Source organism: Neoarius graeffei, chromosome 21 (assembly GCF_027579695.1).
Source record: "Neoarius graeffei isolate fNeoGra1 chromosome 21, fNeoGra1.pri, whole genome shotgun sequence".
NCBI classification, from domain to species: domain Eukaryota; kingdom Metazoa; phylum Chordata; class Actinopteri; order Siluriformes; family Ariidae; genus Neoarius; species Neoarius graeffei.
This window is the reverse complement of record NC_083589.1, coordinates 58,523,882-58,541,375: the sequence shown is the minus strand read 5'-3', so window position 1 is coordinate 58,541,375 and position 17,494 is coordinate 58,523,882. Positions and strand designations below refer to the sequence as shown.

The following is a 17,494-nucleotide window of genomic DNA, read 5'->3' as shown; positions in this document are numbered from 1 at the left end:
AATTCTAAAAAGTATTCTTTAGTAAATACAAAGAATAAGCATTTACATTTTTAGTAGATTAGGTTTTTAAAAGTTTTGTATTTCAGCATATTGCTGGTTGGATCCACTTTCACGTTTCAGTATGGTAGGTGGGTTTCCATTGCAAAACGGCAAAGTTTTAGTTTTAAAAAAAGTTACCAAAGCGACTGCGAAGGATATTCTGAGATTAAAGCTGGGTTTTTTCTTCTCGTGATTGTCGGTCCAATTAAAGGTGGAATGAGAGAAGACCTGATAGGTGTCAGCACGGTGATTTCATTACATTACATTAATGGCATTTAGGAGACACTCGAGTGACATTCAACATACCCAGAGCAGCCTGGGGAGCAGCTGGGGGTTCGGTGCCTTGCTCAAGGGCACTTCAGCTATTCCTGCTGGTCCGGGGCATCGAACCAGCAACCATTTTGTCCCATAGCTGCTTCTATAACCATTAGGCCATGGCTTCCCCCTTCCCTTACCTAGGGTCCAAGCACCGGAGATGCGTGGCCTCCAGTGTCCACCAGAGGGCAGTACACTAAGGTGCAAGGCCCTATTGTTTTACTAAGGATTCTTCTTATTATTATTTTTTACCAAGACATGGCCATTTTTGAAGTGGATCCCATGGGAAAACAACTCATGAAATTTGGTACACACATCAGTCCTGGCCACCGCTACTCAAAGATCAAGGTTCGGTCCCAGGTTTGTCCAGGGGACTCCATAGCACCCCGCACGTCACTGGGTGGCAAGGTTGCCTAGTGGTTAGCATGGTTGCCTCACAGCAAGAAGGCTCTGGGTTCGAACCCAGCGGCCAGCAAGGGCCTTTCTGTGTGGAGTTTGCATGTTCTCCCCGTGTCTGCGTGGGTTTCCTCCAGGTGCTCCGGTTTCCCCCACGATCCAAAGACATGCGGTTAGGTTAATATGGGACGGCCTTGGGCTGAGGTGCCTTTGAGCGAGGCACCTAACTCCCAACTGCTCCCCGGGCGCTGTTAGCATGGCTGCCCACTGCTCTGGGTGTGTGTGTTCACTGCTTCAGATGGGTTAAATGCAGAGAGGAAATTTCACAAGTGTGTGATGAATAAAATTGTGCTTTCTTTCTTTCTGAGACTATTACCCGGTATATAGTTTCACTTATCCGTGTCAAATCTGTTAGGTGTGTGGAGGAGTGCCCCAAGACAGACAAAAAATTGTAAGGTACACTGTATTAGCCATACTCAACAGGAAGCGAGTTATTTTTGGTTTTGTGCATTTTGACACATTGCATTTTGACATTCTCCTCCTAGACAGTTTGTTGGATTCATGCCAAATTTGGTACACTGGAGGTGCTCTGGCCCTTCATCGCCGCTTGCGGTTATATTTTCAATTGTATCCACCCCAGCAGCCATGACAGTGTTTAACTGAAGGCAATTAGGGCATGCGATGCACACCATCAAAGCAAGGCTTATACCCAACAGTGGCCACAAATCAGGGATTTCTGGGAGATCATTGTCTACAATGAGTTTACAGAGGTCATGTGGATCCAAAACTTCAGAATGACCTGCTTAACATTTGAGGAGTTAGGCAACGCAGCAGGACGTCTTGTGACGTCTGCCATACCGTGCCTGAAGGAGCCAGTTCTAACCGAGAAGCACATCGCCATCACTCTTTATAATGTGGCTACCTGTGTAGAGTAGTACTGTAGCAGAGTCTTTCAGTGTGAGCAAAACTACTAATGTAATATCATGTGACTTAAATGCAAAAAATGTGTTTCCATTTAAATTTTTTGAAATACTGCTTTGTCAGATTGTCTGGGGGAAAAAAAAAAACCCCACCTGATACAAGCGCATAAACTTTTGCGATATTTGAGAGGGTTTTTTTCCCCTCCCCCAAATTTCATGCATTTCCTTTACTCATTTGTTTAGTCCACCATTTCAAATTGTGCATTAAGCAGGTTAATGGAAACCTGCCTCGTTAAACTGAGGTGATTCTTATGGAGGAAATGTTTAGAGACGACACTTTAAAGCAGCTTCAATCATAAATCATAAGATGACTCATACAAGGGCTGAGTAAAAACTCAAAAGCTTCAAATGAAGTAAAAGACCAGTGGCCATACACAAATTTATTACATTAAACAATTTACTCAGTTATTTCCTAACCCCGATAAGGCCACAGTGAAAACCGCAACATTAGATAAAATGAAAGCACACTTGGACAGAGTGCAGGACCGACTACAACAAAACACACACTTTCACCCAGACACCATATATAACTCTGTTTAAGACCATGCTTTCTCCAATCACTACTTCCTGTTTACTAGCTCTCCCTGTTTGATGGACATCTTACAGATATCCAAGATCTGCCGACTCTTCTGTTCACGCTGGTTTTACACTGCGACAGGCAGTGGTGTCCTGAATGAGTGACTGAGTCGTCTAGTCGTGATGAAAAGACCTAATATTCATAGACGTGGTGTCAAGGAAAGAGAAAGCTTGAGTAAACCCGATGCTGGAACACAGACGACAGCAGGAAGAGTTTTATAATCTCGTTCAAGAGTTGAAGCTGAGAGACAGGCTGCTGGGCAACAAAATTAATGAGCTGCTCACTCGTCTTGCCGACTTTTCTGCATCAATGGAACCCAGTGGATCCCTCATTTGATTGGTCAGGTAATCAATTTCCCCATGCCAAATTCACAAACGAGACAAATCCAAACATCCTGAATTTCAACCATGGAGTGTAAAGACTAATAAGCCGACATGTACTGAATGACCTGCGTGATTTAATGCGAATATTTTGTCCAAAAAATTTGACCTTGGTGTGCAAGGGACTTGAGAGCCAGTGGGGCAAATATACTTCACTTTCCCCACATGCGCATGCGTGACGCCATACAGCTGCTATTGTTCACATCCTAACTTGCGTATCTTATGCACATCGAGGGTCAAAAGCGGCATCCGCAAGATAGCATGTCGAAGCCGAAAAAAAAAATCCATCCAGTTGTCACGTTGAACTGTAATATTTAGCAATTTCATGCGCAGCAAAGTTACAGACAAGCTCAGTTTCTCTTTAAAACTTTGCCATCGTCGTGATTGTCGTCATGATCCGTGTCTCAAATCAAAAAACCCTCTCTGGAAATATTAGGAAAACCACTTAGTACACAATATCAGTCTTGAATAATACGAATAATAACCAGAGCATCAGCGACGCAGTAGCTCACACAGCCGCGCCACAAGAAACCAGACTCGTTTACAATTAGCTCAGATGTTCATAAGAACAATTTGATCTTCCAGACAAAATAATGAAAATCCATTGAAAACTTGGTGAGGAGGAGCGATTTTCCTGCAAGTTCGTTAACCAGCCTAATCAGCAACTTGTTAAAGGAACAGTCCACCATACTTCCATAATGAAATATGTTCTTCTCTGAATTGAGACGAGCTGATCCGTACCTCTCCGAGCTTTGCGCGACCTCCCAGTCAGTCAGACGCGCTGTTACTCCTGTTAGCAATGTAGCTAGGCTCAGCATGGCCAATGGTATTTTTTGGGGCTGTAGTTAGATGCGACCAAACTCTTCCGCGTTTTTCCTGTTTACATAGGTTTATATGACCAGTGATATGAAACAAAGTTCAGTTACACAAATTGAAACGTGGCGATTTTCTATGCTATGGAAAGTCCGCACTATAATGACAGGCGTACTAACACCTTCTGCGCGCTTCGACAGCGCATTGATACCTTCACTCCTGTTTTTTTTTTCTCTCCCCCACCCCCCCAACTTCCGTCAATACAGCCAACTATTACTGACCACAGCACTGATGTTTCCAGTCACATTGGCTGCGTATTGACGGAAGTCAGGGGGAAAACAGGAGTGAAGGTATCAATGCGCTGCCGAAGCGCGCAGAAGGTGTTAGTACGCCTGTCATTATAGTGCAGAATTTCCATAGCATAGAAAATCGCCACGTTTCAATTTGTGTAACTGAACTTGTTTCATATCACTGGTCATATAAACCTATGTAAACAGGAAAAACGTGGAAGAGTTTGGTCACATCTAACTACAGCCTCAAAAAATACCATTGGCCATGCTGAGCCTAGCTACATTGCTAACAGGAGTGACAGCGCGTCTGACTGACTGGGAGGTCGCACAAAGCTCCGAGAGGTACGGATCAGCTCGTCTCAATTCAGAGAAGAACATATTTCATTACGGAAGTATGGTGGACTGTTCCTTTAAAGAGAAATCACAAAACTAGGGAGTAACTTTTGTGCAGACTGATTAGATCTTCCAAACAAAACAATCAGAATCAAAATCCATTGAACACTCAGGGAGGAGGAGCGATTTTTGTGAATTGTGGATGGACAGACGCTGCGTGATGGTGATAACTCATCGCCCTACGACCGGCGAGCTGCGAATAATAAGTATGTGATTTGAGACACAAAGTTAGTTTGTGTAGTCAGGAACAGGAGCAGTGTTACATAGAACTGTACTGCCTCTATCTTGTATTACAGAACATGTACACGTCACATTAATTTCCGAGGACGTGCACAAGCGAAATGACAACAGGATACGCACGGCGGCCATCTTGCATACGCACAGTTGACAACAAGTATAAAATCAGTCTTCAGAGACACGAATACATACATACACACACACAAACACACCATCAGACTTCCTCCTCAGTCTCAGTGATGCAGATATACTGAGGCTGAGCGGCACAATTTTAACCCGCAACCATTTTGCAGCTGAAAAACGAAACGGTGCGAGAGAGTGAAGGAAAGCAGGCATACTAACCTTGAAGTCAAACTGATGAGATGAGTCAGTGTTCCAGTGTAACGTTAAATAAATGCAAAAGGGGGGAAAAAGAGGAGACAGAAGGGAAGAACAGACACATTAATAATTATAGCATTTATTATTATTATTATTAACAGCAGCAGCAGAAGTAGTCAGTCCGTGAGAATAGATTAACACAAGGCAGGATGGGAGAAGAGTCTGAAATAACATTAAACTGAAAAGTGTCAGCTTTCATGATAACCAGAAACACAACTGGATCAATCTGAAAGTGCGAAACGGATCCGTTAAAGGTGGAGTACGAGATTTTTTTTAGGAGTATTTTTTACCATCTTGCTTGAAAAGCTCCTCACACCCATGTTGCAAGCAGTACAGTAGAAGGTTTGACCCAAAAACGAAATATTTTAATCCAGTCTACAGTGTAAAATAAAGGAAAAACGCCATCAAATCCTATCGAGGTAACCACCTCAAAACGATTGGATACTGACACGTCAATCAGACTGAAGCCTGCGACCCCAAACCCCCCAACCCTCACTGCCCCACCCCGCCCCTACCCTACCCTCGCGCGTACAGTATGTGCAGGGACCACTCTAGCCATTTCAAAGCAACGGCTAGATAGCCTACCATGCAATGGTGGCCCTGTTTCTACTCGATAGGCAAGATAACATTATGCATTTATTACATTTTCAGATAGGACAGTGTTGTCGTTTTAGCAAGTGTACACCCTGGCAGCGAGAGCATAACCGATGATACGGACCACAATGTAGGTTTTGCCAAGTTAGCATGATTTGCAAAGTTAGCTGACACAGATTGTTATACTAACGCGTATAGTCGTATTACGTCCTTGATGGTAGTTTTTCCATGGTATTTATTTCATGCATACAAACGATTTGTTAGCTTAGCTGTATGTGGCACAAACGATAACTCTTATTTATTGTTTTCTTAGTTATGAAGGCATGGCACAAGCCAGTTCGACACCAATGAAGCATGGGTTTTTGAAACCACCTCCTCCTCCCGTATCCACTATTCGTTCGGATTCATTCTCAGGCTCTGACCTGTAAGTACCATTATGTTCACATAAACATGGTTTTGGCAACATGCTTTGGAGGCGCGGGTAGGGAGGGGGGTGGAGACGCGGGGGGGTGGGAGCATGGCGAGGGCGGGCGTGTTTCTTTTCAAAATATGGCTTGCGGGAACCGTTATGCCAAAATCTCGTACTCCACCTTTAACATTCACAAGCTACAACATTTATGAGGTTGCTAAATTATAGTTATTGTTTTACTTTTTTTTTTTTGAAGCATGACAATTGGTTTGCATGCATTTTAAATATTCTACAAAGCTGTTAATGGTGATTAGGTTCTCAGTTTGTCTGAACAGAAAAGCTGAATTAACCTCAAACTGAAAAGAGTCAGCTTTCATGATAACCAGAAACACAACTGCATCAATCTGAAAGTTTGAAACAAAACGCGTTTTATTGTTCTAAACAATAAGGAGCGCTGATTTTCAGGTTTCTCTTTTTAATTTAGCGCCTTGTCTCTTTTATATCCAGTCGTTTGCTTTTCGTTCACATTCAGAGCTGCAGCTCAGCAGTTTGTGACAGAGATCCTCTCAAGCCTCAGTAATTGCAATCACATTTTGATAAATAAATATTCCACTGCCCCAGTTTGAACTCCTCTGTTCACTGGTGTCTGAAGATTTATTTAAATCAGGACGGCCTCCGCGCCACTGATGTGCAGCCAGAAGTTTTGCTTTCTCGCGCAGCGTCTTGTAGAAAGACAGTCATCTAGTCCTGACTGAAGAGATGAGTTGGAGAACAATAGCACAACACGAGCTTCGATCTGCCAACCTCGAGATGCTTGAGAAACTGTCACAATAACCTCATGTCAAAATATGCGCCGTCTAAACACAAGAGGCTTTTGATGAACCATCTCTGGGTGTTTTCTCCTGCAAGTATTCCACGTTTCAGGGGTAATTAGCTCTGGTTCTGCATACTACACTTCCAAAACTCTTATTTCCATCTGTATAGACGATTGTGAAGCCTTTCAACGGCAGTGCTTTGTTGCCAAATCTGCCAGGAGAAACGGAGACAGAAACGGTTGGTTGACTTTTCAGATATTTTTCTACCTCGTGTTACATCCAGAGCACTGATTCAGCCTAGAACATCTTCAGTTAATGAAGCGTTTGGCAGAAACCAAACTGCTCATCATTCTGAGAACACCATCCAAGTGAACAGTGAAGCATGGTGGTGGGAGCATCACGGTGCAGGGATGCTCATCATCATCAGCTGGGCTTGGGAAACTGGTCAAACTTGAGACCAAGCTGAATAGAGGGTTTTTTGTTTTTGTTTGTTTATTTTAAAAAATAATGAATAAAATTAATAAATATAAAAAGCGGGACGTTCCGAACAGAAAACCTGCCGAGTGCGCTGGAGGTTCATCTTCCTACAAGCCAACAGCTCTAAGGACCAGACTAAACTACACTGGAGTGTTTCAGTTCACTTAGCGAGGGTGAAAAGCTGTGTGAGACTCCTCAGCATCCTGGTATGAGAAACTTCCTATTCAACTCTAATGAATATCCCAATTACACACACACACACACACACACACACTTGCTGACACAGGCAGATGAAGACGCACACATTCTCCTGGCAGTGCATGCAGAGCAAATCCGAGGCCGTGTAAAATAGCAGGTGTTCTGCACGTCTGAAACACTGCGGTTGGTTCCTCACACACATCCAGCATGCACTCGCAGCGTGAACGCCATCCCTGCAGGGCTAAAACGCACATCGTTACCGAGAGCTGCGAGGAAAGCAGATACTCCACAAACTCAAGCCCATGCTGAGATTCTGAGCACAAACACAAAGTTGTATAGGACTGTGGTGCGTTTCTGGGATTTGAAGAATTAGCTTGAGATTTCAACTCCAATTCTGCATTGGATACAGCGGAGTGTAAAAGTTCAGGTGTCAAAAAGGAAGACGTGTCTCTTTTCACAATTTATCCACAAAGGACAAAACCAGTGCAAAAGTGGCATGAAAACATGCAAGACGTCAAGAACAACGTTCAACTCCGAGGATCCACAATCTGCTCAGTGGACAGAAAAAAGGGAAGTTCAGAGAACGTTTACGCCACACGCTGCCGAGTTCTCGATCCCTTGATCCTGATTGGTCAAAAGAGGTTTATAAATTAATTTTCTATAACAGCAGCACTGATTGCTGTGGTTAAGCAAATCACAGGTTTAAATTCATGTGTCGTTCTAATGTAAATCACTTCAATACTAATGACTTAAACAGGAACTTAAGAGTACTAATTGCTGTGGTAGGAGAGGAAGACGGAGGAGAAACACTCCAGGACACGCTGTGAGAAGAAAATAATGTACAGCATGCTAACAATAACTCAATCACACAACCCTACCGTTGATGATTAGCTCATCCGACCGACAGGTGATGAGTTTATACCATCATGCGTCCAGCGTCGTCCACATTTCACGAAAATCGCTTCTTCTCTCTCAGTTCTTCACAGATTTTTATTCTTTTTGGCAGGAAGGTAGGTCTGCCTGGGGTGCATATAGCTCCTATCCAAATTTGCATAATTGCAATTAATAATGAAGATATGGAGTAATTAAGCCCTAACGAGTAGTTTCCACACACACAAATCGCTTCTTCTCCCTCAATTCTTCACTGATTTTGATTCTTTCTGGCATGAAGGTCAGGGTACCCAGGGTACATAGAACTTCTACCCAGATTTTCTTCATGACAATTATTAATTAAAAGTTATGGACTAATGAAGCCTTAATGAGCAGTTCAACAAAAATCACTTCTCTGTCAATTCCTCGCCGTTCTGGATTCTTTCTGGCAAATAGGTTGGTATTCCTAGGGTGGATATAGCTTTTTATACACACACACTTGTATATAGCTTGCAACATTTATTGCGCAAGGTGGCCCACTTTAGAGAGTTCCTTCTGGACTCAACAGGGCCGGTGCGAGCTATGTCGTCACTGACGGTCTTGTTTTCCTATAGCGGCAAAACAATAAATGACTAATTGCTAAAAACTGGGGGGGGGGGTTAGGCTGAAGAATATCTTTAAGATCAAATGGTGCATTGATGAAGCAGCAGGTTCACACAATGAGAACGTCCAAGCTTGATTATGGCTTACAGTGTGTCCACTAAAGCACCTCGCCAGGGTACAGATGTCTGCACGTTTCATTTCGCAAATAAGAGCACATCACACCCGTCATGAAACAAGTTCACTGGTTGCCTATACCAGTACAAAGCAGATCCAGTACAAAGTCCTGGTCATGATATTCAAGTCTCTGAATGGCCTTTCTCCACCATACCTCAAAAGAACTTATAACAAAGAGGCCCCTAAAGAGAACTACAGCAGACAACAACAATGATTTGGTGGTTCCTAGCATCAAGAGAAGCTCATTGGGTGGAAGAACGCTAGCCTGTGTAGGTCCCAAGTTATGGAATACTTTGCCCAAAGAACTTAGGTCATGTGCAAACATGAACAATTTCAAGAAACAACTGAAAACCTTCTTATTTGAATTAGCTTATGCTTCTTAGATTCTGCCTTGTTTATTGAATTTTAATGATTTTTAATCCGTGCTAGCGCAAATTGTTACTCTCATTCAGGATCATTCTACTTTATTCTTCTTATTATTCTTCTAATGTTTTTTAGGGACATATTTCTCACTCAGTTTTCAACCAATCACCAAATTTCACATGAATATTGAATTAAGTTGCTATGACTTTTGGTGCTGATCCGGATCACTGAACCAGAATGATCCATGGAAAATAAAAAAATTCCATTTTTCAATCACTTGTAGCTCTGTCAATTTTCATGATTCCTTCAATCCGTTTTTAAATTTTGTTCAGGGCGGCAGGGCGCAGCTGTTCCTCACTAAGCGTCATTCTCCATCTCTTACCGGAATTACTCGGAAATATCCAACTCATAATTTTGTGTCCATTTTTCGAATTATAATTATTTATTATTTAGTTGAATAACTAAGTATTAGTCATAGGCCGAATCCCATTTCACCCCTTGGACCAACCCCTTGGCCCTTCCCCTCCATTTTGCACGTTCACGTGAAGGGGTAGGGGTATCCCAATCTCAGTTAACGCGGAGGGGTAGGGGAAGGGGTAGGGCTTCTGCACCCCTCCAAACGGAGATTTTCCTGGAGCTGACTCCGAACGAAGGGGTTTGAGTGATTTCCCACAATGCCATGCGGATTTCAGCGAGATTTCATGCGGATTTCAGAAAGATGGCGGTTCCCGCGGCGAAAGATTGTCATAAATGTATTTTCTCCATTATTTACGTGTTTTAAGTTGTTATCCAGAGGAAACACGCCGCTTGATTCGCTTTCGAGCTGAGAATGAGCAGCGATTTCTGAAATCCAAGCTGCTGCTAAAAAGCTTTGGGAGTGAGTATTGTTTTCGGTTGCTTGACTGCGTACGTTTTGTTCTGTTATTCTCGCTTTTATTGTTTACATGAGTGTTCGGACACCTCATTCTGTCGGATGTGGTGCACAAAGCGCCAAAGATATCCCATTCAGTGGTGTTAGTTAACAAATCACACCCTGCCAGCAGAGATTTCTGGTTCTGGCTCTGACTGTAGCGGCTGGTCGCAGCCAATGACGCATTTGGTCGCGTTTTGCTAACGTAAACGCTGACGGAGGTACGCGATGACGTATGCGATCGTTGAAGGGCTATCCCAATATGTAGGGGTTGAATTTCAAGCCCTATCCCTTGTAGCTCAGTTTCAAGGGGAAGGGCCAAGGGGAAGGGGGAGGGGTAGAAATTAGAATTGGGATTGGGCCATATTACTACTGCTTTGTGTGCGACCTTCCCAGAGGTCACTCTCCCAGTTCTATGGCAGCTATGGCTATCAGCGGTGACAAAGACAAACCTCCACCTTATCATGTACGTATAGAGATCTTGCATGTGACGTCACAGCCGATCCAGATTGTAACAGACGCCATCTTGTCGGTCAAACGCCATATTTCCGCCTTCTACTTCATTCTGGTTCTACTTCTGCTTCTACCTTTTCTTCTGGAAACCATGAGAGGATAAATACTTGATACTCCCTATTAGACAGGCAGAACTGAGGATGCCTTTCGGATGAGAGGCAAAACGTCTTCAAGACTTTTCAAGCAAGTCCAGTTGCTCTCTTCTACCAACCATAGCCTACTATATACAATTCTACTACAACGGCTGTGGCTACAAGCTCTCCCTACCTGTGCACGGTTTTTATGTTTTTTGTGTGTATTTTTGCGTGTTGTTCGTCTGTACCTGACTTTAATATCCACTACAACCGTATGGACTTACTGGACATTGGTTTCCAGCAGAAAATGATGGTTTGTAGCGATTTCCATCGCATGCACAACATTCCAGACAAGATAGCGAGACCAGCGGGGTCTCCGTGGATTGTTATCGGGTCTGGCAGGCGAAGGAGGCGTCATCGTGAGAGGAGGCAAAAGCGAGGCTGCAGGCAGAGCCGGCCTGTTGACTAAGCTTAGAAAACAGCCACTCAAATCTCCACTGCCAAGCCTCTACCTCTCCAACGCCAGATCCATGGTAAACAAGACGGACGATTTGGAATTACAGCTGGAATTACCTTATTCTATTATCGGCTGGTCAGTGCTATACTAGATACTACTGATATATCTAGTATCAGTACTAGTACTCAATACTTAAGTGACTTACCCGTCCAATGAGGATTGTTATTTTCTTGTTTACAAGATGCCACATCTGAGGGGGGCTGACAAATCCTGAATTTCTGTAAAGATAACTGTCCAGAGATTTATAAGCACGCAGTGCTTCACCACTGAACAGCGAGGGAAAGTTAATGAGGTAATTGTACACGTCTGGGTATTCCACCTCTGGCAGTTCAATATCCACTGACACGGTCGTGAAAACTACGTCCGGTAAGCCATAAGGGTCACTAATCCGTAGGTCGTTTATTTTAGACGTGTGTCTAGTTATCTGTTTATTAGAAAAATGAGCCGTGTAGTCCGTCGGTTGAAATTGATCCATTTTGTACACAAGTGCAACAGTATTCAGCGGTGTTTTTTACCGACAAAATGGCGGCTGTGTACTTTCCGGTCACGTGACTGCAAGATCTCTATTGGCACAATCAAGGTTCGTACCGCAAAGTGCGAAAGCAAACTGCCGGAATGTGTGATGCAAGTGAGGATGCTTAAACAAGACATCTGCTGCATGCAGGAGACCCGCATCACTGGCCAAGGAGAAAGTGAGTTTGACGATCCCATCCTCAATGGCTGGAAGGTTCTCTACAATGGAATGAAAGGGAGGGGGCTGGCTGGTGTTGCTATTGTACTAGCCCCACATGTGAAACTGGTTGATATGGAACGCTCAATGGAGGCAAGAATATCTATTGCAAGAGTTGTGGTCCGCGGGACAAAAATATGCCTTTTTTCCTGTTACTCACCAGCTGAGGAATATGCAAGCTCGACCAAAGAAGCCTTTTATAATAACCTTTCTAGATTGCTGGCAGACAACAAAAAGTCTTATTATTCTTATAAGATCGTTTTGTGTGGAGACTTCAGTGCAACTATAGGGACTGACAGCCCACATGATAGGTGGCAGCGTATCGGGAGGAACAACGACAAGAATCCAACAAGTTTCAATGGGAACCAGCTACTCGAGGTGGCCGAGAATAACTCACTGTACATCCTGAACACCATGTTTGACACCAGAAATGATACGCATAGATTTACTTACAAGTCCCCTAAGAGGTTTGAACGTCGCCTAGACTACATCATAAGCGAATGGTATGTAAAGAGAGCCACAAGGAATTGCAGATCATACTCGAGTGTTAGTGACCCATTTGAATCAGACCACCGAATAGTTGTGCTGGACGCTATGTTTCCAACTAAAAGAAGGGGGCGTAAAATCTTCAGGGAGAGCAAATCAGTGTAGGCACAGCGTCATGTCCTAAACGTACGCGTCCTGAGAGAATCTGACACCATACAGACTCAATACAGCAAGTGGCTTGATGAGCAGCTAGGAGACCTAGCGACGCCTGAAAATGTTGATATCGTCAACCAAAGGATAGTATAACTGAAGCTTCTGCAGATATTATCCCACCGAGACAAAAAGAGTGTGACTTTAAGCCCTGGATCAACAAGGAATTCCTGAGTTTGGTTGCCAAACGACGAGCGTCACGTGCGCTGGCAGAAAAGAAAGAACTTTCTAAGAAGATAAAGAAAATGCGCATTTTGCTCAAGAGGGAGTATTTCAAGAAAAAGGCAAGTAAGATCAATTTTGCTAGTGAGCAACGAGATACAGAGGACGAATTCCACCTTGCTAAGAATCACACATCACTGCCGAGAAAGAACATGCAGTTTCTCCACCCAATGAAATTGCAAGAACATTTCGCCCAGCACCTCGGTCAGCGAGAATTTCAGCAGCAGCCTGAGCTTGTACTCCCTGAAGAATTTCCACATATACTCCCACCACAAAACCTGGATCCTGTAGATGAGAGCCCTCCAGACACCTCAGAGTTAGAACGTTGTTTTAAAAAGCTTAACAACGGGAAATGTCAGGGCACGGGTGGTATCTACGCTGAACAACTCAAGTACTCCCAATCTACACGACTCCTTCAATATTTAGTGTTTTTGTTGGGTGTTCTATGGACATTCCTGAAGATTCTAAGCGCGTGGCTAATCTCCACAATAACTTGCCTTCACAAGAAGAGTTCCAAACGTCTGGCCGAAAACTACCGTGGTCTGTCAATAATTGCAACGATGTCAAAAATCGTGTCCGCTATTGTCACGTAGAGGATAACTTTCATTGTTATGCTGACGATACCCAGATTTATATGCCACTGAAGCCCACTAACTCCCAGTCAGTTTCTAAGCTCATTGATTGTCTTGAGGACATTAAAGCCTGGATGTCCTTGAATTTTTTAAGTTTAAATGAAAACAAAACTGAGGTTTTACTCTGCAAACCCAGCAAGGCCTGCAAAAATAACTTGGACCTTGGCCCTCTGAGTCTTTTTGTCAAGGATTCAGTAAGAAACCTAGGTGTAATTTTTGACTCAGACTTCAAAATGGAGAAACAAATAAATACTGCTGTCAAATCTAGTTTCTTCCATTTAAGACTCCTATCAAAGGTCAAACCTTTTTTATCTCCTAGTAATCTGGAGACTGATATACATGCTTTTATTACGTCCCGCCTTGATTACTGTAATGCTTTGTATGCTGGTCTTAGCTGCTCTTCCTTGTCAAGGCTCCAACTTGTTCAGAACGCTGCGGCACGGTTCCTGACCAGAACACGCAAGCGTGAGCACATCACACCTGTTCTGAAGGCTCTCCATTGGCTCCCTGTGCGTTTCAGGATACATTTTAAAATTCTGTTGTTTGTTTTTAAGTCTCTGAAACATTTAGCCCCATCCTACATAGCAGACCTCCTTCATCATCATACACCCCTGAGATCACTGAGGTCCTCTGACCAACTACTGCTAACTGTCCCACCCTCTAGACTAAAGAGTAGGGGGGATTGTGCTTTTGCAGTTATAGGCCCCAAACTATGGAATGAACTCCCACTGCATGTAAGGCTTGCCCCCTCAGTGCCCATCTTCAAGTCCCGCCTGAAAACACACTTTTTCTCCCTGGCGTTTGACTCTCTATGAGTGGTGTGATATGTGACTTGGTATAGTGAAGATCCATGTCTGTTGTCCATGATTTGCTTTTAGGGTCTGTGTGTGATTTTATGTCTCTGTCCTTTATCTGCTTTTAGGTTTTATATATGATTTTTATGTATATTCGCTTCATTCTTACTTATTTTTTTTTATTTATTTAATTACTCTCATCTTAGATGGACTGTACAGCACTTTGGTCAACTGTTGTTGTTGTTTTTAAAGGGCTTTATAATAAACCTGAACCTGATAAGGACGAGCTACGAGATTATTTTGCTGGACGCACAATTTGGTTTCAGGAAAAATAGATCCACCTGTGATGCCACATATATCACTCGACATATTCTAGAGAAGGAAAAGCAATCACTGTTCCTCTGCTTTGTCGACCTTAAAGCAGCATATGACTGGGTCCCGCGCGAGGCACTATTCCGTGTGCTAGAAATTCGACTGTCCTGTCCTAAATTGGTGTCTGTCCTAAGGGCCCTCTACATTGGTACAAAGGCTTGCATCAAGGGTGCTGTGGAGCATTTCGAAACGTTTGTTGCATGCCGCTAAGGCGCCCTCGAAAGTCCCCTAATTTTCAATATATACATGGACTTTGTCTTGAAGACTTTTACCCTGTCCACACTAGGGATTTTGTACCGATACGATACTACTTTCGTACTGCAACACCTGTCCACACTAGCAACTATACCGGTACTGTAGCGGTATAACTATATCGGTACGAAACCCACAAACGTATGGGTTTGGTACCGGTACAGTAGCGCTTCGCTGTAGTGTAGACAGATGAAGCGGTTCTGTATCAATACAAATATTATGCACATGAGCAATGAACCATTCCTACTTCTTCCAGGTGTAGAAGAAGAAATAGTGAAGAACGGAGATTCGTTTTCTTTGTTTCTTTCTCAACTGCCTCGCGCGTTTTATACGATTCGACTGAATAAATGACCACCAGAAATACAGACTGTACATTGACAACAAAAAGCGCGTACACGTCGTTTCATCCACCATATTCTCGGAAGGAAGTTACTCGGTAACCATGGAAACATTTCGCGCACGCACATTTCAACTACCGTGAAAGAAAACCGCAAACATTTCTTGCTAGTGTGGACAGATGCACTAAACTGTACCGGTATACTTTGTATCGATACAGTTATACCACTATCGTACCAGTGTATATGTGAACACAGCTTTCGTCTTGCCTCACCTGCAAAGCCATCAGGATCGCAGGTGACCCCACCCACCCATCTCACAGCCTCTTCAGTCTGCTGCCGTCGGGGAGGAGACTGCGGAGTCTCTGGGCCAAAACCAGCAGGCTCAAGAACAGTTTCTTTCACCCGGCGGTCAGGAGGCTCAACTCCCTCCCTGTTCTGCCCCTCCCCCCTCTGCCCCCTGCCACAGATTCTGCTCGCACACCCCCCTGCCCCCCCTTCAGCATCTGACATGTCATCCTCACAGTTCCCCCCCCACCCCCACACACACATGCATCTCATTGTTCATTAACACACTGAACTCAGGGACCGCACATCTCACTTTACCTCGCTCATTTGCACTATTCCGCACTACCTCACCTTAACAGCTGCTAGTTTGTCTATAGAGATCTTGCATGTGACGTCACAGCCGATCCAGATTGTGACAGACGCCATCTTGTCGGTCAAATGCCATATTTCCGCCTCCTACTTCTACCTTTTCTTCTGGAAAACCCGACTATATACAATTCTACTACAACGGCTGCAGCTACAAGCTCTCCCTACCTGTGCACGTTTTTTATGTTTTTTGTGTGTATTTTTGCGTGTTGTTCGGCTGTACCGGACTTCAATATCCACTACAACCGTATGGACTTACTGGACATTGGTTTCCAGCAGAAAATGACGGTTTGTAACGATTTCCATCGCATGCACAACATTCCGGACGAGATAGCGAGACCAGCAGGGTCTCCGTGGATTGTTATCGGAAGCAAAGCGAAGGAGGCGGCGTCGGGAGCGGAAGCAAAAGCGAGGCTGCAGGCAGAGCCGGCCTGTTGACTAAGCTCAGAAAACAGCCACTCAAATCTCCACTGCTAAGCCTCTACCTCTCCAACGCCAGATCCATGGTAAACAAGACGGACGATTTGGAATTACAGCTGGAATTACCTTATTCCAGGGGTTTTCAAAGTGTGGGAGAGTCAGCCCCCCCTTGGAGAGCAAATAAACAACAGCGCCCCCCCTTACAATTTTTGTTGTTGCTATACTTAATGTTCCATTCGTATTTTTAAAAAAATGGTTGTTGTACACATTTTTTTCTTTTTCACATTTTAAACATCTGTGCTTTTTAAAACATCTTGTTTTACACATTTTAAACATCTCATAGCATCATTAGCTAGCATCTCTTGGCAGACAACACACTGTGGCAGTGGAGCATCTTCAGATCCAGTCTATGAAAATCCAAACTTTAAATAACCGTGGTCATACTTCCTTCTTTTTCCAGTCCCCCAGGATTCCGCGGGCCTTTTTTGTGATTGTTGTGGGCTAAAATGTCTGATGTTGCGGGGTGGTTTTCCAAAAAAATTGCGATGAAAGTTGCGGTGCTTTTTAGGTTTTTGCTGCGATTACATTGCGGGAGGAAGTGAAAGTTGCGAGAAATTGTTGCGATTTTCTCTTTTTGTGATTAAAACTGAGTGATATGTTAAATATTAAGTTATTACTGAAAAACTATTGATTAAAAAAAACAGAGAGAAATGGTCCTATAAACAACTTTACCAATATAAAAGATTACCAGGACTACAAAAATGCAGAAAAATAGGCTTTACTTATCCAAATGCACCTGTTGGTTCAAAAGTTAAAGTGCAGAGAACCTCACAGCACAACATGAAGTTCCCTTAAAATACAATATAAATGCCTCAGCTTTCATGTAAGAAAAAAACTATTAATACTAGTGCTGTGTGCAGGCAGTCTCTCCTGAAGACTAAATTAAACAATAATTATAAACTAATAAAATAAATGGCTCAGGCTTCATAGAAGAAAAAAACAATTTGAACAGAATCTCACAGTATGATGCTGAAGCTGCCTAAACAATGGAAAATAAAATACCATTTTGGCA

At 43.4% G+C, this 17,494-nt stretch overlaps 1 protein-coding gene across 1 annotated transcript in view; it reads right to left on the bottom strand.

The window, feature by feature from the left end:
- erc1b (ELKS/RAB6-interacting/CAST family member 1b) overlaps window positions 1–17,494 on the bottom strand; it is a 395,220-nt gene that overhangs the window by 236,176 nt on the left and 141,550 nt on the right. Inside the window, exon 12 of the mRNA XM_060903423.1 lies at window positions 4,763–4,774. Within this exon, the coding sequence (XP_060759406.1) occupies window positions 4,763–4,774 (12 nt within the window). The remainder of the gene's footprint in view (window positions 1–4,762; window positions 4,775–17,494) is intronic.